The sequence below is a fragment of the Schistocerca americana genome, chromosome 1, assembly GCF_021461395.2.
Source record: "Schistocerca americana isolate TAMUIC-IGC-003095 chromosome 1, iqSchAmer2.1, whole genome shotgun sequence".
NCBI classification, from domain to species: Eukaryota; Metazoa; Arthropoda; class Insecta; order Orthoptera; family Acrididae; genus Schistocerca; species Schistocerca americana.
In genome coordinates, this window is record NC_060119.1 from 930258938 (window position 1) to 930281155 (window position 22218).

The following is a 22218-nucleotide window of genomic DNA, read 5'->3' on the forward strand; positions in this document are numbered from 1 at the left end:
TTTATGTTGTGCTCTGTGCAAAATTCTACCAGGCGGCTTCCTCTTTCATTTCTGTCCCCCAATCCATATTCACCTACTATGTTTCCTTCTCTCCCTTTTCCTACACTCGAATTCCAGTCACCCATGACTATTAAATTTTCGTCTCCCTTCACAATCTGGATAATTTCATCATACATTTCTTCAATTTCTTCGTCATCTGCAGAGCTAGTTGGCATATAAACTTGTACTACTGTAGTAGGTGTGGGCTTCGTATCTATCTTGGCCACAATAATGCGTTCACTATGCTGTTTGTAGTAGCTTACCCGCATTCCTATTTTCCTATTCATTATTAAACCTACTCCTGCATTACCCCTATTTGATTTTGTGCTTATAACCCTGTAGTCACCTGACCAGAAGTCTTGTTCCTCCTGCCACCGAACTTCACTAATTCCCACTATATCTAACTTCAACCTATCCATTTCCCTTTTTAAATTTTCTAACCTACCTGCCCGATTAAGGGATCTGGCATTCCACGCTCCGATCCGTAGAACGCCAGTTTTCTTTCTCCTGCTAACGACATCCTCTTGAGTAGTCCCCGCCCGGAGATCCGAATGGGGGACTATTTTACCTCCGGAATATTTTACCCAAGAGGACGCCATCATCATGTAATCATACAGTAAAGCTGCATGCCCTCGGGAAAAATTACGGCTGTAGTTTCCCCTTGCTTTCAGCTGTTCGCAGTACCAGCACAGCAAGGCCGTTTTGGTTATTGTTACAAGGCCAGATCAGTCAATCATCCAGACTGTTGCCCTTGCAACTACTGAAAAGGCTGCTGCCCCTCTTCAGGAACCACACGTTTGTCTGGCCTCTCAACAGATACCCCTCCGTTGTGGTTGCACCTACGGTACGGCTATCTGTATCGCTGAGGCACGCAAGCCTCCCCACCAACGGCAAGGTCCATGGTTCATGGGGGGGCATTTGTCCTCAGTGTCAAAAAAAATCTTCCTTGAATGAATGTTTTAATTTTATAAGGCAGATGGGTCACTTTCTCAATTATTGGAGAGAGATAGTTTTGATCCCTCTCCTTATGAAACCAGGAAAGGACCGCACATGTCCCAGTAGTTACAGGAGTATTGTCTTAATGAGCTGTGTTGGGAAGACTGTTGAGTGAATGGTTAACAGTTGTATGGTCTGGCTGTTAGAGACCAGGTAACACCTTAGCCACTCTCAGAGTGGATTTTGGAGATTTCGTATTGAGTGGGGCAGCACAGTGGTTAGCACACTGGACTCACATTCAAGAGGACAGTGGTTCAAACCAGCATCCAGCCATCTTTATTTAGGTTCTCTGTGATTTCTTTAAATCGCTTAAGGCAAATGCTGGGATGGTTCCTTCAAAAGGACACAGCCACTTTTCTTCTCCATCCTTCCCTAATCTGAGCTTGTGCTCCATCTCTAATGACCTCATTGTTGACAGGATGTTAACCACTAATCTCCTTCTCCTCCTTCTCCTCCTCCTCCTCCTCCTCCTCCTCTGGAGATTTCGGTCCACTGTCAACAATGTGATCCTGCTAGAGGCGGCTGTTCAGCAGGCTTTTCTGTGTAAATATCATGGTCTTGGTATTTTCGTTGATATAAGTAAGGCATACAACACTCTTTCATCAGTGGGCATTCGAGACCATCTTCCCATTTTCATGTGATCTTTCCTGTATCAAGCTGTTTTTTAGTCCCTGTCTTGGTGACATGGTTTCAGATCATTTTGAGCAGGAGAGTTGTGTCCCTCCAGGCAGTGTTTTATGTATTACCCTCTTGGTGTAGCCATAAACAGTTCCTGTACAGTACTTCTTATCTGTGGACGATTTTGCTGTTTTCTGTTCCTTCTCCAGTGTTGCAACAATGACTTGCCAGTGGAAACTAAAAAGTATAGAGATTAGATGAGTGGCCTGCGAAGATGGGTTTTCAGTTTTCTTTCTGCAGGTTCCTCATCCACCTCTGGGGTGTCTTTTGTCCATGAGCAATGAGGCTATTTGGGATCTGCGGTACGGCATGTGCTGGAGTCACTTGATGTGGAGTGAGTAAAATGCCAAATCCAGGGTTTTAACTGTCTGCCACACTGGTTACTGTAGAGGCCCAGTGTAATTTCAGATTTAGTACAGTACAGGAGAGATTGCACTCCCACATATGTTTTTAATACATTACTTAAGGACATTTCAACTCAGCACCCCATCTTTACACCTGTTATTATGAACGGGTTGAAACAGGGGGACTTTGTTGGTTGCTCTGTTGTTTCCCCCCATCATGTCTACAAGGTCTGACTGCCTCAAGACTTTACTGTCTTCGATGTGGAATTATATGTGAACTTGAATTATATGTGAACTTGCAGGCACTGGGCCAGATGAGATGTGATTTGAGTACTAAATTCCTTGTTTGTTCAGATTCTCTGAAAACACTTCATTCTCTACAATGCTTGCACGCAAGAAACAAAGTAGTCCAGAATATCCAGGATGCCTGCCTCCAACTACAATGGTTGGGGAAGGAGATATTTTTTGCTGGGTGCCAGAGTACATGGTTCTTGTGGAGAATGAAAATGTAGCAGCAAAGGATGAAAATGTAGCCGCAAAGGAGGCATGTGCGATGCTCAGTTAGTTTGGTGTTCCTTCCCCCTGCATGCTATTGCCTCACTGTTGAGGTATAGAGTCTTGCATTGATGAGAGGATGAGTGGCTGAAAGTAACAGACAGTAAGCTCTGTCTAATACAGCCCACAATGCAGCTGTGGTGTACCTCCTTCCAGCCACATCAGTGGGACAAGGTCCTCCCTTGCTTGTCTTCAGGTAGGCCACAGCCATATGACACACGGCATCTTGCTCCACAGGAGGACCATCCAGTGTGTGATGCTTGTGACATGCAGATCACTGTACACCACATTTTATTAGATTGTGTTTTATTTTCTGACCAGAGGGCAGTGGGTGATTTGCTGACAGATCTGCCCTCTGTTTTAAGTAATGTTCAAGTAAATGTTGTGGGAGCTAAAAAGTTTTGTGATTTGTCCAGCAAGTTCCTGAAAATTTTAGGGAGATGTTTTTAACATGTTAACAGGGTGACTGGCTCACCCATATTTTTGTAAGTGGTGGTCAGCCAGTCAAATTTCCCTGTGCCTTTCTTTTAACTCCTCTGTTGTTTTGTTTCTGTTTTAATCCCAGGTATAACATCCTTTGCTCTTCCTCTACTGTCTATGGCATGTGAGATAGTGTGTGAGTGAGTGAGTGAGTGAGTGAGTGCATGAGTGTTATTATGCAGGATGTCTCACTGCATGATAACGTTTTCGTAATTTTATCCACATTTTTCTTTTAGTGTGTGTATGGGTACTGATAACCTCATCATCAAGCACCAGTAAGCTACACACACACACACACACACACACACACACACACACACACACACAAAACTGGAGATGGAGAACTGTAGTATTATCAGATGGGTCCCGATTTCAGTTGGTAAATGCTGATGGTAGGGTTCAAGTGTGGTGTAGACCCCACGAAGCCATGGACCCAAGTTGTCAGCAAGGCACTGTGCAAGCTGGTGGTGGCTCCATAATTGTGTGGTCTGTGTTGACATGGAATGGGCTGGGTCCTCTGGTCCAACTAAACTCATCAGTGACTGGGAATGGTTATGTGCAGTGAGCGAATGATTTGGCCTAAAGATCACCTGACATGAATCCCATTGAACATTTATAGGACATAATCAAGAGGTCAGTTTGTGTACAAAATCCAGCACTGGCAACACTTTCACAATTATGGACAGCTGTAGAAGCAGCATGGCTCGGTATTTCTGCAGGGGCTCCTTCAGTGACAAGTTGAGTTCATGCCACATCGAGGTGCTGCACTATGCTGGATGAAATGAGATCCTACGTGCACATCAGTATCCCCATCTCAAGTCACACAGTGATCTATCAGATACAGGAGGTCTTTTTATCATACCCTGCACTTGACCTCTGTTCAGTGCCTCCTGTATTTTGTCAGTCAGGATCTACCATCATATGTTTCACCCCCTAATTTTTCATCAACAGAATATTTACAGTTTTTTTGATAAACTGAAACTTCACTATTTCACTTTTTTTGCATATGACACTGGTCAACTATTTTCATTGATGACAATGCTACTATAGAATTTTTTTTTATCGGTCATTAATTGAACTGACACTTACTTATTTAGTACTTTTGTAAAATAGTATGGAGCTTCAGAAGAAAGACTGGGAGGAAACAGGATTTTCAACAATTCAATAAGAATGTTAACTCAGAACTTTAGTGATAAAAGGTGACAGTACAGAGTGAAAAAGATCTGCGATGAAACATAAATTGTTGATTTCCATTTCAATTTGTTTTTCTAGCTTCCTTGAGTGATGTTATAGGTGAATTTGTTATTTAGTCACCGATGACTTAAAGTTGTGTTTGCTGCCACCTGTCTGTAGTCTGTCAGTCTGTTTGTCTTGTCAGTCAGTAGTTTTAATTTGGAGATAATTTTGCTTTAAAAATGCTAAACATATTTCAACATATAAACAGGATAATACAAGCAAATAAATAATTGCAAATGGCTAACTAACAAAATATGCTAGTGACTTAAAAGGATAGTTGTAATTATGAACAGCATAAAAATTAAGTCTAAATATTTTTGTGACTTGTATTTTCAGTGAAATTACATCTTCACGTACTTTACACTTATGATTAACAAAATGCTAACCCAATATACCTATGCTAAAACTTTGGAAAAGAAATTTTAAGCAGTGCTAGTTTACATAACATTGTAACGGTATTTGGGATTAATGAATTATGCCTGAAACTCCCGGTATGAACATGAACTAATTTGATGTTTTCAGTCACTGCACATTATAGTCTGCCAAAGATTGGTTATTGATTTTGTTGCAGTGACCACTTGATACAAACAAGATGTAGAATGCCAGCAGTTCAGGGTGTGCATAGAGATCATTTTTGTGTATCAAGGTGGTGAATAGTATGTTGCAAATGTGACTTGTCAGTATATCTATTTGAAATGTCTGTCTCAAGTAGATTTTATTACTCAGCAATTTCATATCTTGTTTCATGTTACTTGTCACCCATCAATAGACAGGTTGCTAGGCTGTAGCTTCTGTTGCTTGTAGGTATTCATGCTAAGTACTGTAAAGGCTGCCACATAGGTTTGTGTAATGCAGCCTCTCAAATTGAGAAAAACTGTTTTTAATTGTCCACCTTCCAGTGTACCTGCATTCCCTGTTCAAATAAAACTGAAAAGTGTGTGTTCTTTACAGTTCCACATTCACCAGAGCTATGGTTGAAGATATTGAAATATTTGAAACAGGATCCAAAGGAGTTTATATTACTTAACAAAAATAAATTAAGAAGGTTATTGATACAAGATTATACTGCATCTCCTGTGAGTATGGTTCTATATTGGGTGTCAAGTGTTAAATTTGTTCACAGTTTGTCTCTGTTTTTTTATTATGTTTATTATTTTTACAGAGTCTTGAAAATTGTCTAAGAACAGTAACAAGGTTGAGTCCAGCAGAAATGGTACCTTCTGTAATAGAATTTTCTAGTGAATATCTCAATTCATCTGACATCTTGCATGTAACAAAAGATGAATATTTCACGTATCTGACACCAGAAGGAGAGCTCTATGATAAAAGTGTTATTGCTGGGTAAGTGCAGATTACGATTTCTGTGTATTTATTTATTTATTTTTTCATAAGGCCCCACAATCAAAACGTATCATTAAATTGACTTATAATAACAGAACATTTTAAGTAATAATGCTAATATACATTCTGTCCCAGGAGGAATGGTCATTATTCACAGATATGATAGGATCAATCTTTCAAACCAAAAAGCCTGGTATACATGGGCTCTAAAAGCATACCTTATGAACTATGTATGAGCATGTCATCATCTTAGATACTGTGAAACAAATCTCTTCTACTGCAAGCTCTTTGCTTCCCATATTTTGAGAAGTGGCAGTGTGCACCAAAATACGAAACAAATGTCTAATAAACATTGGCTCTAAAGTGTGTATCTTATTGCTATGAGCTTTGAAACACATCTCTTCTACTAAACAAGTATTCGTAGTTCTTAACATACATGTTTTAGAGCCCATGGTCAGTAGACAGTGTTTTCTTGTTTGGTCCACATTACCTCCTCCCAAAATATGGAAAGCAAACAGCTTTCATTAGAACATATTTGTGTCACAGTATTGAAGATGAAGTGCTCATACCTCTTACAGTGTGCATTTTGGGGTCCGTTTACTAGACTTTTTTTGCTTTGAATGACAATTTCTGTTATATCCCTGAATGTTGTCCATTCCTCCAGGGGTACCATGTATAGCATAACAAAAAATTACGCAAATAAAGAAATCTTTATGTGGTATTGTGTATTCTTGAGCTATTTGCTAAATTTTTTTTGTGAATATTGTAACAAATGATAAAAGCTTGATTCTTAGTTATGGGTGGGTGTGATAGTATTAATGATGATCAGTTACCAAGGAGGGGGACAGCACTACTGTCTTGTGGCAGTATTTGTCCTGTGGCTGTTGGTTGGGTTGTGACAAGATTTATTTAGTAAAATGGAAGCAGCATTTCTTTTCTCATTATAGATGGCTTGAACCCTTTTTACGCTAAAATATTGCCTCATTGGTGAGATTCTCTCCACATATCAAATGAAATATTCTCACAGTAGTTGTTTTGTATACTTATTAATCTTGTGTGAAGTAAAAAAAGATGAACCAGCCTTAAAGTTCTTGTAGAAAGTAATTGTGTCCCTTCTTATGATATAAGTCATTTACTAGGGACCTAAAACTCATAAGACATTATATATAAGCAAAGTAGAAATATGGCGAGAACATTTGTGGCACACAGGATAGAAAGCAGAAAGATATTATTGGTCAATTAAAGAGGGACTAATTGAAAATGTAGGAGTTAATTGCATTAGAGAAGTGGTTACTTCCAGTCTGAATCCATTCATTCACTCATTCATTCATTCATTGGTGTGACACACAAAGCAGTGTCTATATCTTTATTGATCGAAGTTCAGCTGTAATACCTTATGTTCAATTATAGAGACTTAATGTGCACCACTAACCATTTTCTGCACGTCAAGGCTCCAGAGTACCTGAAATGAAATGTCCTTGAAACTTTTGTCTCTCTGTTGGAAGTTTTGTGTGATTAGAATGACATTCTCCATCAAAAATGGAAGAATTGAATTTATCAGCTATGTGTGATTTGTTATACTGTTGCAGAAAAGATGCAGATGACGATCTAAATATAAAGAATATGAAGAGAGAAAGCAAGGCTTATTCATATAAGGAACAGTTAGAAGAGCTGCAGTTGCGACGTGAACTAGAGGAAAAGAAAAGGAGAGAAGGAAAACTGAAAGAACCAGAACTAACTCCAAAACAGAAGGAAATTTTAAGACTTCAGTTGGAAAAAGAAAGTGCTATAAGGGCAAGACTGACTGAAGTATGTACATGACAATTTACACGAGTTTTAGTGATAGTTAATCCCAATTGTTAGCTTCCTTCTAAGTTAAGATCACTAGCAATTTTGCATTGCTGGTAACATGAATATGAAACACAATCTCAAGTCATCATTTTCTTCTTCTTTTTTTTAAATAAATCATCACCCATGTATAAATGATGGTATAAAAGTTTTTCATAAACATTTTAATATACTCATGATGCTACTATTGGCATACAGTGTCATTCAGAGTATTATTAAAAGGCACAACTCTAATGATCATAATTATCATTTCAGTTATCTTCAGCATTCTGTTAGTTTGGTGTGACATACTTTTAATTTTTTTCCCCACCTCTCAGTGTCTGTCTATTCCTGTGTTCTGACTGCACTCTTCACCCTCAGGAATCGATTTTTGTAAATTTCCTTGTGCTCTTTCACTGCTGTGTATACTACATATAATGCCCATTAGTAGACAATTAACTAATCACCTATGTTTCAGATTGAGACATATTGTTTGCTTTTGGTCATCATCTTTTAATTCAGTCCGAAGCAAATATGTGGTAATTACCACTAGAAACAAACAAGATAAAGAATTATTAAGTTACACTACTGTTGCCCAAAATTTTGCAATATCTATTGTGCTCGGAGTCACGAGCAGAATATCTTCTGTGTGAAGTGCAGGACATCGATGATAGGCCAGTATGTGTTCCAGTGGTGTGTTGTTCTCTGCAATCACAATTGGTGGTATCCAGAGGGAAGTGTAATTTCTGGAAGTTACTCGTGGGTCTTCCATCCCCAGATTGAAGGTTGTAGAGTGACCTCCACATGATCCAGTTCTGTTCATACCCACGTGAGTGGGTTTGATGACTAGGTTGAGTTATTAAGTCAAGAAATCCATAGTTGTTTCCTTGCTGTAACTGCTGCTGTTTGCAACACTGAAGTTATCCTGATAAAACTTCTTCTGGACCTCAACCATGGGGCTGCTGGAAGTACCCATATAATAGAGGGTCTTCTTGATTAGCCTTATTTGTTGTCTCCACATTGGCAGCTACCTCATGATTAATATCCGGCTGCATTCTGCCTGTGAGCTGGTTGAGAATTTGTAGTGTTGTGACAAAACTTAGGTGCTTATTTAAGTGCAAATTAAGGATATATGACATACAGTTCTGATATGGACCCTCAAAAACCCTCTGAGGCAATCCCTTTTTAAATCTTCTATCAGAGTGTAGTGATGTGTGTTTTTCTCAGGTAAGGATAGTGTGGTGGGTAATAAGTTCCAGTAAGTGGTTTCAGGTTAATCCATAATGCATTCCATTTAGTATTGAGCTACCAACAAATCTACATTGTACTCCGTGAGTTGCATCAACCACTGTGTGATTGCTCACTGAGACCTATAAAGACCTACAAGCTTCTCAGGTATTTATTACTTGAACATTTCAACTGATATGAAGTGTTTTCAGATGCTTTGAATACTTACATCACAAATAAATTCTGCAGAGATGAAATCAGTCAGCTAAAACACAGGAGAAGTGAAATTGCGCACAATGGTTATAGTTTTTCATAAATTCTTGAAGAGAATCACTATAATGATAAATTTCCAGTTTGATTGCTGTTGAGCAGGAACAGACAGTGAAGCAGGTCAGTGACAGAAAATACACTGGAAGTTGACTGGACATAGCAGGCAGTTGTCTCTGATGAAATACAGGATCTCATTTTCTCAGAATACTTGTACAAAACTAGAACAAGGAATGCCTTCCACAACCTCAACTCATCACAGGCAGAAAGCTGCACTTAGGTGGAATGAAAAGTGTTGCTGTATAAAGGAGGCTGCTGATAAAATATTGATATTTTCTTCCAAAAAATATTGATATATACCGCCGATATTTTTGCCCTAATATATCGACATCGAAATGGTGATATCGAGTGCCAATATTTTTATTTATGTACATATATTTTGTAACTTTTGATAAATATTTGAAACTATTTTATTTATTTATTTATTTTTGAAATTGCAGAACAAGATAATTTTACTTTTACTGTGAGGGAGTCATACTACTTTTTGAACTTTCATAATGTCCAATCTTTGTCTTTGACTGTGTCAAGCAAATATAGGTAGCACAAACAAATCCGATTGCACTGAGGGGTGGCAGTGTGAATTGAATAATAAGATTTTCAATGTGAATAAATAGCACACCAGTTGCATTAAAAAACAGTTTTTAACGCAACTAGTGTGCTATTTCTTCACATCTGCATTCTTCAAATAACAGTTGCTGAAAATCGTGAACAAAAATCAAAATGACAAGAATGGTTGGTCTTTGCAGTGGGCGGAGATGTGTTAGGGGAAATGCTGATGTAATTGGCACTCGACACTACTAACAGAAACTGCAACGTTTAACTTCACCAAGCAATTTTGACACTACAACTGCTAGGTTCTGGCGTTTGCAGAAATGAAAAAAACAGTATAAAGTGTTCTGGCCAAATCCAATATGTGACAAAATCAAACAACAGATGCATGGGACACCTTTTGTTTTGCCACTTAATAATAAATCAATATTTATCTAAAAACAAAGATGATGTAACTTACCAAGCGAAAGCATTGGTATGTTGATAGATACACAAACAAACACAAACACACACACAAAATTCAAGCTTTCGCAACCCACGGTTGCTTCATCAGGAAAGAGGGAACGAGAGGGAAAGACAAAAGGACACACACACACACACACACACACACACACACACACACACAGACACAGACACAAGCAGACATGTGTAAAGGCAAAGAGTTACCCACCAGGCCTCAACCTCCGCTAATTTCAAGTTGCTGCCGCTCATACCTCACCTGTCATTCAACATCATCTTTGCCTCTGTACTTCCGCCTCTGCCCAAACCAAAATTCATGTAGTATTTTGGACTATTCATGTCTTTAGAACTACATGATACATCTGAATCAACATTTTTGTAGTTATATATAAAAATGTGTCCATGCTGACAAAGAAATACAAATCACAAAAGACAAACAACAGTTAAAATGATCTGCATTCAACAAAATTTATCTTAATATAATGGAAGGAAACATTCCAATGGGAAAAATTATATATAAAAAACAAAGATGAGGTGACTTACCGAACAGAAGCGCTGGCAGGTCGATAGACACACAAACAAACACAAACATACACACAAAATTCAAGCTTTCGCAACAAACTGTTGCCTCATCAGGAAAGAGGGAAGGAGAGGGGAAGACGAAAGGAAGTGGGTTTTAAGGGAGAGGGTAAGGAGTCATTCCAATCCCGGGAGCGGAAAGACTTACCTTAGGGGGAAAAAAGGACAGGTATACACTCGCACACACGCACATATCCATCCACACATACAGACAAGCTTGTGTCTGTATGTGTGGATGGATATGTGCGTGTGTGCGAGTGTATACCTGTCCTTTTTTCCCCCTAAGGTAAGTCTTTCTGCTCCCGGGATTGGAATGACTCCTTACCCTCTCCCTTAAAACCCACTTCCTTTCGTCTTCCCCTCTCCTTCCCTCTTTCCTGACGAGGCAACAGTTTGTTGCGAAAGCTTGAATTTTGTGAAAATTTATCTTAAGATGGATTGTTACTGAAAGGGAAAGAAGAAAGTTTGAATTGTACAACTTGACTGACACCTACCATGCTGCCGTAGTAACAGCACTTACCTGTCAGCTCATTAGATATCTTTACTAGTGCACACGTTGTTCCTTTACTCAAAAAGCAAATATATCAAAATATTTTTATGAAACCACTACAATGCCCCTACTATGAGATCGACTTCCCTGGGAGCCACGGTGCACAGTTTGGACACCCCTTTCTTAACTATTCCAAGGCAATCAAATCCATTATTGTAGATGTTAGCTATTGTTCCATCAAAATAATCAGGAAGAATTTATCTCTTCATCCCTCTTCCACCTGCCTCCTCACAACCTGTCCCTCTTCCACCTGCCTCCTCACAACCTGTCCCTCTTCCACCTGCCTCCTCACAACCTGTCCCTCTTCCACCTGCCTCCTCACAACCTGTCCCTCTTTCACCTGCCTCCTCACAGCCTGTCCCTCTTCCACCTGCCTCCTCACAGCCTGTCCCTCTTCCACCTGCCTCCTCACAACCTGTCCCTCTTCCACCTGCCTCCTCACAACCTGTCCCTCTTCCACCTGCCTCCTCACAACCTGTCCCTCTTCCACCTGCCTCCTCACAACCTGTCCCTCTTCCACCTGCCTCCTCACAACCTGTCCCTCTTCCACCTGCCTCCTCACAACCTGTCCCTCTGTCACCTGCCTCCTCACAACCTGCTCCTCTTACACCTGTATCCTGACACCCCCTCCCTATTCCACCTGCCTCTTCACACCCATCCCTGTTCCAGCTGTCTCCACACAACCTGTCACTCTTCCAACGGCTTCCTCTCACCCTGTACCTCTTCCACCTGCCTCCTCACACCCTGTCCCACCTCACACCCTGTCCCACCTCACACCCTGTCCCACCTCACACCCTGTCCCACCTCACACCCTGTCCCACCTCACACCCTGTCCCACCTCACACCCTGTCCCACCTCACACCCTGTCCCACCTCACACCTGCCTCTCGCACACTCTCCCTCTTTCACCTTGTAGTGTCTCCTTTCCTCGGGGTTCTGCCGTGAAAAAATATAAAATGGAAAATCTGATTGGGTTTTGAATTTTTATGGAATTAGTTATGGATAAGGCAGACTTCGTATTAATGATTGAGATCGTGCTGTAATTTGACCGTGCATGGCAGACCGGGTCAGCAACACTACAAAAAGCGACTGTACGGAAATAGCATCAGAAACTAATTGAAATTTACCTTATAATCTTGTTAGAAACGCAGTACTAATTACAATATAGTCTTCATGGCTGTCTTAGTTTCTCATATAGGACGACCCGTCTTTCACTTTTCTCCGTCTGTTGAAAACTTCTTCAAGTTGTCACTGTCATGATCAATTTACAAATTTGGCGATAACCACCTCAAATCACTATTGAAATAACCTCGCTTTGTAATATAATTTTAATTTCCACCCAAAAGCACATTCAACACAGCACTGAAAAATTCACGTCTTTCGTATGAAGACGAGAGAGAGAGAGAGAGAGAGAGAGAGTGTAATCAGTTAGTTGTTAAAAACAAACACCTACACAAAAGTAAAAAAAAAGGACAAAATTATGTATAAAAATCGGTCGTTGGCGCAGTGCTCTTCCCCATGCACGATCGTAAATAATATCTTTGTATTGGCGGAGGCGCGGTAGTCAAAGTACCATTACAACCTGCCTCTCGCACACTCTCCCTCTTTCACCTGCCTCCTCACAACCTGTCCTCCTTCCACCTGCATTTGCTGTGCAGTTTTTTGCAAGTGTTATTTATTTTAATTCATTTGATTATGATGTATGCTTTGCAGCCAATACTGAGCAGTACTTTCATCACTTACCCAATCACTAAACATAATCTGCAGTGAACTGCTTGTGTGGTCTTGTACTAGCTGTGTGTGTGTGTGTGTGTGTGTGTGTGTGTGTGTGTGTGTGTGTGTGTTGTGTTACATTGTTAGGAACAAGGTTATTTAAATTGTGCTATAGAAGATTTAGAAATTTGGCTTGGAAAATATGAAATAGTAATTTTTCGGTAGTTTTTTTGGAGTTTTTAACTATATCAATAGCTCAGTGACTGTGAACTCGTCTGTGACAGTGAACTCGTGATTATAATTTCACAATTTAAGGGAATAATTCAGCTGAACCACATTGTAATGTTAATCAATGTGATGACATTAAAAATATCAAGCTTCAGCCTTCAGATACACACCATCATAAGAGTCAGAACATCTCAGTGAATACCTAAAAGCATAAATGAGTTTGTAGAAAAGATGGTATAATTTACAGACAGGATGTCTGTATTTACTTCCCTGGGCAGTCCACTTGTTGGCCACTGTCTCTGTAGTGACCACATGCCATGTTGAACTCTGCAATGTCTTAAATCAATAGCATTTGTCACAGATTCCAGCAGCTTGTTTTCCTGCTCATCCGTAAAGGCCCTTTTTCTTGAATGACTCCAATAAATTGGTAGTCACTATGCACATTTATACAACAGGGCATCCAGTTGTAGGAGCTGATGAATCCCAAGATCCTATGTACCCTAAGTAAAGGCAAAAACATTGGATGTTTTGGAAGAAATGGAACTGCTACTTCTGTGCTAGGCCTGGTCATTAAATATTAGAGCCCTTCACTTTATGAGCTGATATACATTGATACAACGGGTTTCAGATCATCCTTCAGTGGTTTTCAGCATGTCTTTTTTTGTGGTGGGAGTGGTTGCAATACTTCTTTGTGATTAATTTGTTGGGGTGTTGTGGTTCTTGTGATGGTATGTATCTGGAGAAGGCAGCTTGTTGCTTCGGAATGTGTCAGTTTTAATATGATCAAATTTTAATTTTATTAACATTATAAATGTAATTAAGCTAAATTATTCTCTCATGTTTGGCGTTTTTCATGGCTGTATGTGATACCATTATCTTACTGACTCTCCAGTTCCTCCTTTTCAGAAGTTAGCCAAAATATCATTTGTTTTATAGTTCCTATTTAGTTTTTCAGAATAACTCAACAAACTGACAAAATTTGTGTTTTTTCTTTGTTCACATGTTAAACATTCTTTTCAACATGTCTCCATTTGACATACATATTTTTTTTATAGCTGAACAGTAATCTAATCCGTGTGGTTTCCATGATAAGAGCTACAATGGAAGGAAACCAAACTGAACTGAGCCTGTATTTCCGAGATCTTATCCCTATGATATTGAGAAATTTTCCATCGCCATTAGCAGCACCGTATCTTACCAAACTGTTCCTAGATATCAGGAAATGTGTCTTTTCTGGTGACTTGAATCATCTTGGTGAGTAAAAGGAAACAAGAGATGGTAGATGGTCTTTTGGTAATTTAAATACTACTTGCATTTGTCGAATAAAGTTAATTTCTTGTACTCTCTCTCTCTCTCTCTCTCCCTCTCTCTCTCTCTCTCTCTCTCTCTCTCCCTCTCCCCCTCTCCCTATTTCAAGATGTTTACATCTTAAAAGTGTCCAAAATGAGGTTTAAATGTTCTTATTTTTCCAAAATGTTTGTGCCAGAGTTATGAAATACAGAGGGAACGAACATTCATACAAATATTATAGGCGTTTACTTAGCACAATCGTGTTCTGTGTCAACTTAAACTACTACTTCATAGTTGACAGTCATTTTTATATATATGTGTCAAATTAACCATATCTTAGTTTTCCACAACTGAAAGAGAAACAACTGAAATGGGGCATAATATGGAGCATTTTGCCCTCTCGATTCAGAACTGTATCTAGTTAAGTGGCAATAATTATACTAAGTACAAGCTGTGTCAAAACTTCCTCCCTGATTTAAACTTTAAATAAAGAAACAGATGGATCAAAATATAAACTGTATTAGCGTGAATGATATTTATGGAGTGGGAAGTTTTGTTTACATGCACTGTCATTGATAGGCTGACATAACAATATCAAAACAAGGACTGAATAAGACATCGAATACACAGAATTAACATTCACTTAGTGCAAATTGTTACCTGTAACAAATTTCAGCCATGTCAACAAAGTGAGAAAAGACGGATATTCCACACGTCCAGCATGCTTTCTGGAGACTCTTCCAGATACCCTCCCTTTATGGGGCAGTTCCAGATTGGAAATCCATTGGTTTGTGGGTATCAAACTTTAGAGCAAAACATGACCTGGTTAAAAAGAAAAGAAAAATTGACCAAGTGTGAGTAGGACTTGTGAACTCAGGGTTCCGTACAAACCTAATTATGTGTATAGATATTTCCTCCATTCTGGGAATCGGGAATCTCAATGATTTTTTTCCTGTTATTGATGTAGATACTGGTAAGGTATTGGTCACAGGAATTGAAAGACTGTATGAAAATCTCTACGGTAGTTCCTGAGATTAGCTCCAATATACAAGAACAAGGGAGCAGGGCTTCAGTTTGAACATGTAGAGAGAGAAGATTTGTTTTTATTTTACTTTGTTATTTTACACGTTTAATTCTGTTGGACCAAATTGAGGAACAAGCCTCCAAGGTTATGGGACGTGTCAGTACATGAAATTACAACATAAAAGTAATAAAAGATAAAATAAAATAATTATGAACCCAAAAAAGACAAGCCATAAGTTTATGTAAACACAATCAACAATATAACACAGGAATCAGCCTAAATTTTCAAGGAACTCCTTGACAGAATAGGAGGACTGACCCAAGAGGAAACTCTACAGTTTCAATTTGAACACGCATGGATTACTGCTAAGATTTTTGAATTCTTGTGATAGCTTATTGAAAATGGATGCAGCAGTATGCTGCGTGCCTTTCTGCAGGAGTGTCAAGGAAGTGTGATCCAAATGCAGATTGGATTTCTGCCTAGTATTAACTAAGAGATAGCTGCTACTTCTTGGGAATAAGCTGATGTTGTTAACAAGAAATGACAGTAAAGAATGTATATATTGAGAGGCCAATGTCAGAATACCCAGACTAATGGACAAGGGTCAACAAGAAGTTCGTGAACACACAACACTTATTGTCCGAACCACCCGCTTCTGAGCCAAAGGTGTCCTTTGAGAATGGGAAGAGTTACCCCATATGTCATGAGCGAATGAAAGTAAGTAAAGTAGGCTACTTTTCACGTCAAACTATCACTTACTTCAGATACCGTTTGAATAGTAAAAATGGTAGCATTAAGCCTTTGAACAAGATCCTGAACATGGACTTTCCGTGACAGTTTACTATCTATCTGAACACCTAGAAATTGGAACTGTTCTGTTTCACTAATCAAATGCCCATTCTGTGAAATTAAAAGTCAAGTTTTGTTGAATTGTCTTTAAAATTGTAAAAACCTACTGTGATTTAGCATTAATTTAATTTTGACAAGCAGTGATCTTTGTCTTAAGGTGCACTATTTAAAACAGTGCCATCATTGCACACAACATCCTTTACTACAAAACAAGTGTCATATGCAAACAGAAATACTTTAGAATCACCTGTAGAGTGCATGCCATGTATATAAATAAGGAACATGAGTGACTCCAACACTGATCCCTGGGGCACCATCCATTTAACCGTGCCCCACTCAGACCCACATCATAGCCATTCTTAGCACTGTGGGGCATGAGCTTTTGCTGTCCATTATGCTACTCCCTGCATCCCATAATGGTCCAGCTTCTGCAGCAATATTTTGCGATCAGCAGAATCAAATGCCTGAGATAAATCAAAAAAAGATGCCTAGTGTTCGAAACCTTTTTGTTTAATCCATTCTGTCCCTCACAGAAGAAAGGGAATATAGAATTTTCAGTTGTTAAACCACTTCTGAAATCAACTGTACATTTGATAGCAAATTATGTGAAACAGAATGAAAAATGATTGATTATCCTTTCATATACAGCCTCTTCAATAACTTAAGCAAATACTCATGGTATAGAAATATGTCTAAAATTGTCTATCTTATCCCTTGATCTCTTTGGGTGGTGATGTCCCCTGGCATGGCTACAACTTCCTTTTTATGTTTGCATGCAGTAATATTTTTCTACTATGCTTTTGATGGATGATGAATGCATAGTACACTCTAGTGGCAAAGAAGTATTTTTTATGTGATATAATTACAATTTAATAATTTTCTTATCTTTTCACTTTACTGGTTCTGTGGAAACTTTTCTTGCCAAAATTGATAGTTCTAGGCCAACAAGAGGTACCCTATAGGTTTTGATAAGTGAGTTTGTGAGTATGAAAATATGTGACATAAATGACTGTGTCTTTTAATTGCACTGATGTAGGATCTTAAATATTTTGTACTGCCAGGGGACCATAGAATTTTTTTATGATGTAAATTTGAACTTGATGTGCCTACCTATTCGTGAGGGAAAAGTGTCTTGACAGACAGATATGTGGATAAAAAAATGTTTTTTTCATGTAATGTAATTACAGATTAACAATTTTTGAATTTTTTTGCTGTACTTGTACTGTAGTCTTGTCGTGCTAAATTTCACGATTCTAGGTCAATGAAATGTGCCCTATAAGTTTTAATGAGTGAGTTTGCAAGTATCAAAATATCAGAGCAGTCTTATAAGAGTTCTGTTTTTACCAATTGGGGTATGAAAACCTAAAAAGAGAAAGAAGGCCACTTAGTTTTCGAACTCCAGAAAGCATGAATGCAGTAAGGCATTAAATTTCAGCAGTCAGATCTTTTGTAAAACAACCTAGAACTTTTCAGTTATCTGGCTGGTGGGTGTGTCAAATTTTACAACAGGACTTAAGACTTCATCTGCAAAAGATGGTCATTGTTCAGGAATTGTTTGAGCATGATTATGACAATCATGTGAGGCCGTGAGCAAACATCCTTGAAAATATTATCGAAGATGCTGTGGTATTTTGCAGCAATGTAGCACATTTTTATTTATTGGGATGCACTGACCATCGAAATATCCAGTATTGGAATGGGCAGAACCCTTGTGAACTTAATGAAAATCCACTATATAATGACTGTGTTACTGTATGGTGTGTGGCAGGAATGGTTGGGGTAATTGTTCATTACTTTTTTGAAGAGGTTGGTGCTATTGTTACATTAAACTCTCAATGATAAAATAACACGATCTACATGTGTTTTGCACCATGACTCAGTATGCTGCAGATTGACCAGGTACGATTTCATCTGGATGGAGCCACTGCTCACACAGCTCAGATTTCTCTCCTGAGACAAGTATTTTCAGAATAATTAATTTCTTTGGGTGGTGACATCCCCTGGCAACAATGATTAGCGGACCTTACACCTTGTGATGTTTTCTATGGAGGCATCTTAAGGCTGAGTTGTTTAAACATTGGCTGAGGGCTTTGCCAGCCCTAAGAAGTTCAATACAGGAAAAATTTGTCTTATTCCCCAAGAAATGATCATTAGGATGATGCACTGATAGTGTAGGACACCACTTGAGTAACACATTGTTGAAAAATTCCCACTGTACAGGTATCATTCATGTTAGAACATTGTCTATATTTCCATCCATTGTTTTGTGTTTTTTAAAAATCAAACTTACAAGTGTAAAACAGCTTTGAACTTTGATTATTTTATAAATGAGTTAATGTGTTAATTATTTGACATGAAGCATGTAAAAGAGAGAAAGTTAAAAGAAAAAAGATATCAAATTATTTTTAAAGTTTGTTGGAAGTCAGTATGTGCTTTCATTATCGAACACTGGATTAATATAATCTGGGTAGTTTCTGCTCTGTTTTAAGCGAAAGCTACTTTTCATGCATCTCATTGTTTTATGTGTACATCTACATCTACATGATTACTCTGCAATTCACATTTAAGTGCTTGGCAGAGGGTTCATCGAACCACAATCATACTGTCTCTCTACCATTCCACTCTCGAACAGCGCGCGGGAAAAACGAGCACCTAAACCTTTCTGTTCGAGCTCTGATTTCTCTTATTTCATTTTGATGATCATTCCTACCTATGTAGGCTGTTCTCAACAAAATATTTTCGCATTCGGAAGAGAAAGTTGGTGACTGAAATTTTTTAAATAGATCTCGCCGCGACGAGAAACGTCTTTGCTTTAATGACTTCCATCCCAACTCACGTATCATATCTGCCACACTCTCTCCCCTATTACGTGATAATACAAAATGAGCTGCCCTTTTTTGCATCCTTTTGATGTCCTCCGTCAATCCCACCTGGTAAGGATCCCACACCGCGCAGCAATATTCTAACAGAGGACGAACGAGTGTAGTGTAAGCTGTCTCTTTAGTGGACTTGTTGCATCTTCTAAGTGTCTTGCCAATGAAATGCAACCTTTGGCTCACCTTCCCCACAATATTATCTATGTGGTCTTTCCAACTGAAGTTGTTCGTAATTTTAACACCCAGGTACTTTGTTGAATTGCCACACCATACAGCAATCTTTTCTAAATCACTTTGCAACTGATACTGGTCTTCGGATGACCTTACTAGACGGTAAATTACAGCATCATCTGCAAACAACCTAAGAGAACTGCTCAGATTGTCACCCAGGTCATTTACACAGATCAGGAACAGCAGAGCTCCCAGGACGCTTCCCTGGGGAACACCTGATATCACTTCAGTTTTACTCGATGATTTGCCGTCTGTTACTACGAACTGCGACCTTCCTGACAGGAAATCACGAATCCAGTCGCACAACTGAGACGATACCCCATAGGCCCGCAGCTTGATTAGAAGTCGCTTAGGAGGAACGGTGTCAAAAGCTTTCCGGAAATCTAGAAATACGGAATCAACTTGAGATCCCCTGTCGATAGCGGCCATTACTTCGTGCGAATAAAGAGCTAGCTGCATTGCACAAGAACGATGTTTTCTGAAACCATGCTGATTACGTCCCTTCGAGGTGATTCATAATGTTTGAATACAGTATATGCTCCAAAACCCTACTGCAAACAGACGTCAATGATATAGATCTGTAGTTCAATGGATTACTCCTACTACCCTTCTTAAACACTGGTGCGACCTGCACAATTTTCCAATCTGTAGGTACAGATCTATCGGTGAGCGAGCGGTTGTTTATGATTCCTAAGTAGGAAGCTATTGTATCAGTGTAATCTGAAAGCAACCTAATCGGTATACAATCTGGCCCTGAAGACTTGCCCGTATCAAGCGATTTGAGTTACTTCGCAACCCCTAAGGTATCTACTTCTGAGAAACTCATGCTAGCAGCTGTTCGTGTTTCAAATTCTGGGATATTCCATTCATCTTCCCTGGTGTAGGAATTTCGGAAAACTGTGTTCAATAACTCCGCTTTAGCGGCACAGTCGTTGGTAACAGTACCATTGGCACTGCGCAGCGAGGGTATTGACTGCGTCTTGCTGCTTGTGTACTTTACATACAACCAGAATTTCTTTGGATTTTCTACCAAATTTCGAGACAATGTTTCGTTGTGGAACCTATTAAAGGCATCTCGCATTGAAGTCCGTGCCAAATTTCGCGCGTCTGTAAATTTTAGCCAATCTTCGGGATTTCGCATTCTTCTGAACTTCGCATGCTTTTTCCTTTGCCTCTGCAACAGTGTTCGGACCTGTTTTGTGTACCATGGGGGATCAGTTCTATCTCTTACCAATTTATGAGGTATGAATCTCTCAATTGCTGTTGCTACTATATCTTTGAATTTGAGCCACATCTCGGCTACATTTGCATAGTCAGTTCAGAAGGAATGGAGATTGTCTCTTAGGAAGGCTTCTAGTGACACTTTATCCGCTTTTTTAAATAAAATTATTTTGCGTTTGTTTCTGGTGGATTTGGAAGAAACTGTATTGAGCCTAGCTACAACGACCTTGTGATTACTAATCCCTGTATCAGTCATGATGCTCACTATTAGCTCTCGATTGTTTGTGGCTAAGAGGTCAAATGTGTTTTTGTAACCATTTACAATTCGCATGGGTTCGTGGACTAACTGCTCGAAATAATTTTCGTAGAAAGCATTTAGGACAATCTCGGAAGATGTTTTCTGCCGTTTTTGAAGAAGTATTTTTGCCAACATATTGCGGGAAGGTTGAAGTCCCCACCAACTATAACCGTATAAGTGGGGTATTTATTTGTTATGAGACTCAAATTTTCTCTGAACTGTTCAGCAACTATGTCATCGGAGTCTGGGGGTCGGTAGCAGGAGCCAATTATTAACTTAGTTTGGCTGTTAAGTATAACCTCCACCCATACCAATTCGCACGGAGTATCTACTTCGACTTCACTACAAGATAAACCGCTACTGACAGACACAAGCACTCCACCACCAATTCTGCCTAATCTATCTTTCCTGAACACCGTCTGAGACTTCGTAAAAATTTCTGCAGAACTTATTTCAGGTTTTAGCCAACTTTCTGTACCTATAACGATTTCAGCTTCTGTGCTTTCTATTAGCACTTGAAGCTCAGGGACTTTCCCAGCACAACTACAACAATTTACAACTACAACAATTTACAACTACAATTCCGACTGTTCCTTGATCCAAGCACGTCCTGTATTTGCCATGCACCCTTTGAGATTGCAGCCCACCCCCTACTTTCCCGAGGCCTTCTAACCTAAAAAAAACGCCTGGTCCACGCCACACAGCCTCCGCTACCTGTGTAGCCGCCAGCTGAGTGTAGTGAACTCCTGACCTGTTCAGCGGAACCCGAAACCCCACCACCCTATGGCGAAAGTCAAGGAATCTGCAGCCAACACGCTCGCAAAACCGTCTGAGCCTCTGATTCAGACCCTCCACCCGGCTCTGCACCAAAGGTCCGCAGTCGGTTCTGTCAACGATGCTGCAGATGGTGAGCTCTGCCTTCATCTCATAAGCAAGACCGGCAGCCTTCACCAAATCAGATAGCCGCTGGAATCCAGAGAGAATTTCCTTAGATCCAAAGCGACACACGTCATTAGTGCTGACATGTGCCACCACCTGCAGCTGGCTGCACCCTGTGCTCTTTATGGCATCCGGAAGGACCCTTTCCACATCAGGAATGACTCCACCCGGAATGCACATGGAGTGCACACTGGATTTCTTCCCCTCCTTAGCTGCCATATCCCTAAGGGGCCTCATTACGCACCTAACATTGGAGCTCCCAGCTACCAATAAGCCCAACCTCTGCGATTGCCCAGACCTTGAAGGCTGATAATCATCCTCTGAAACAGGGCAGGCAGCTGCATCTGGCTCAGCCACAGACAG

The 22218-nt window shown here is 39.6% G+C and overlaps 1 protein-coding gene across 1 annotated transcript in view; it reads left to right on the top strand.

The window, feature by feature from the left end:
• Nucleotides 1-22218, top strand: part of LOC124615378 (eIF-2-alpha kinase activator GCN1) — a 283362-nt gene that overhangs the window by 124253 nt on the left and 136891 nt on the right. Inside the window, exons 12-15 of the mRNA XM_047143206.1 lie at nt 5280-5404; nt 5491-5669; nt 7259-7478; nt 14183-14381. Coding sequence (XP_046999162.1) covers nt 5280-5404; nt 5491-5669; nt 7259-7478; nt 14183-14381 — 723 coding nt within the window. The remainder of the gene's footprint in view (nt 1-5279; nt 5405-5490; nt 5670-7258; nt 7479-14182; nt 14382-22218) is intronic.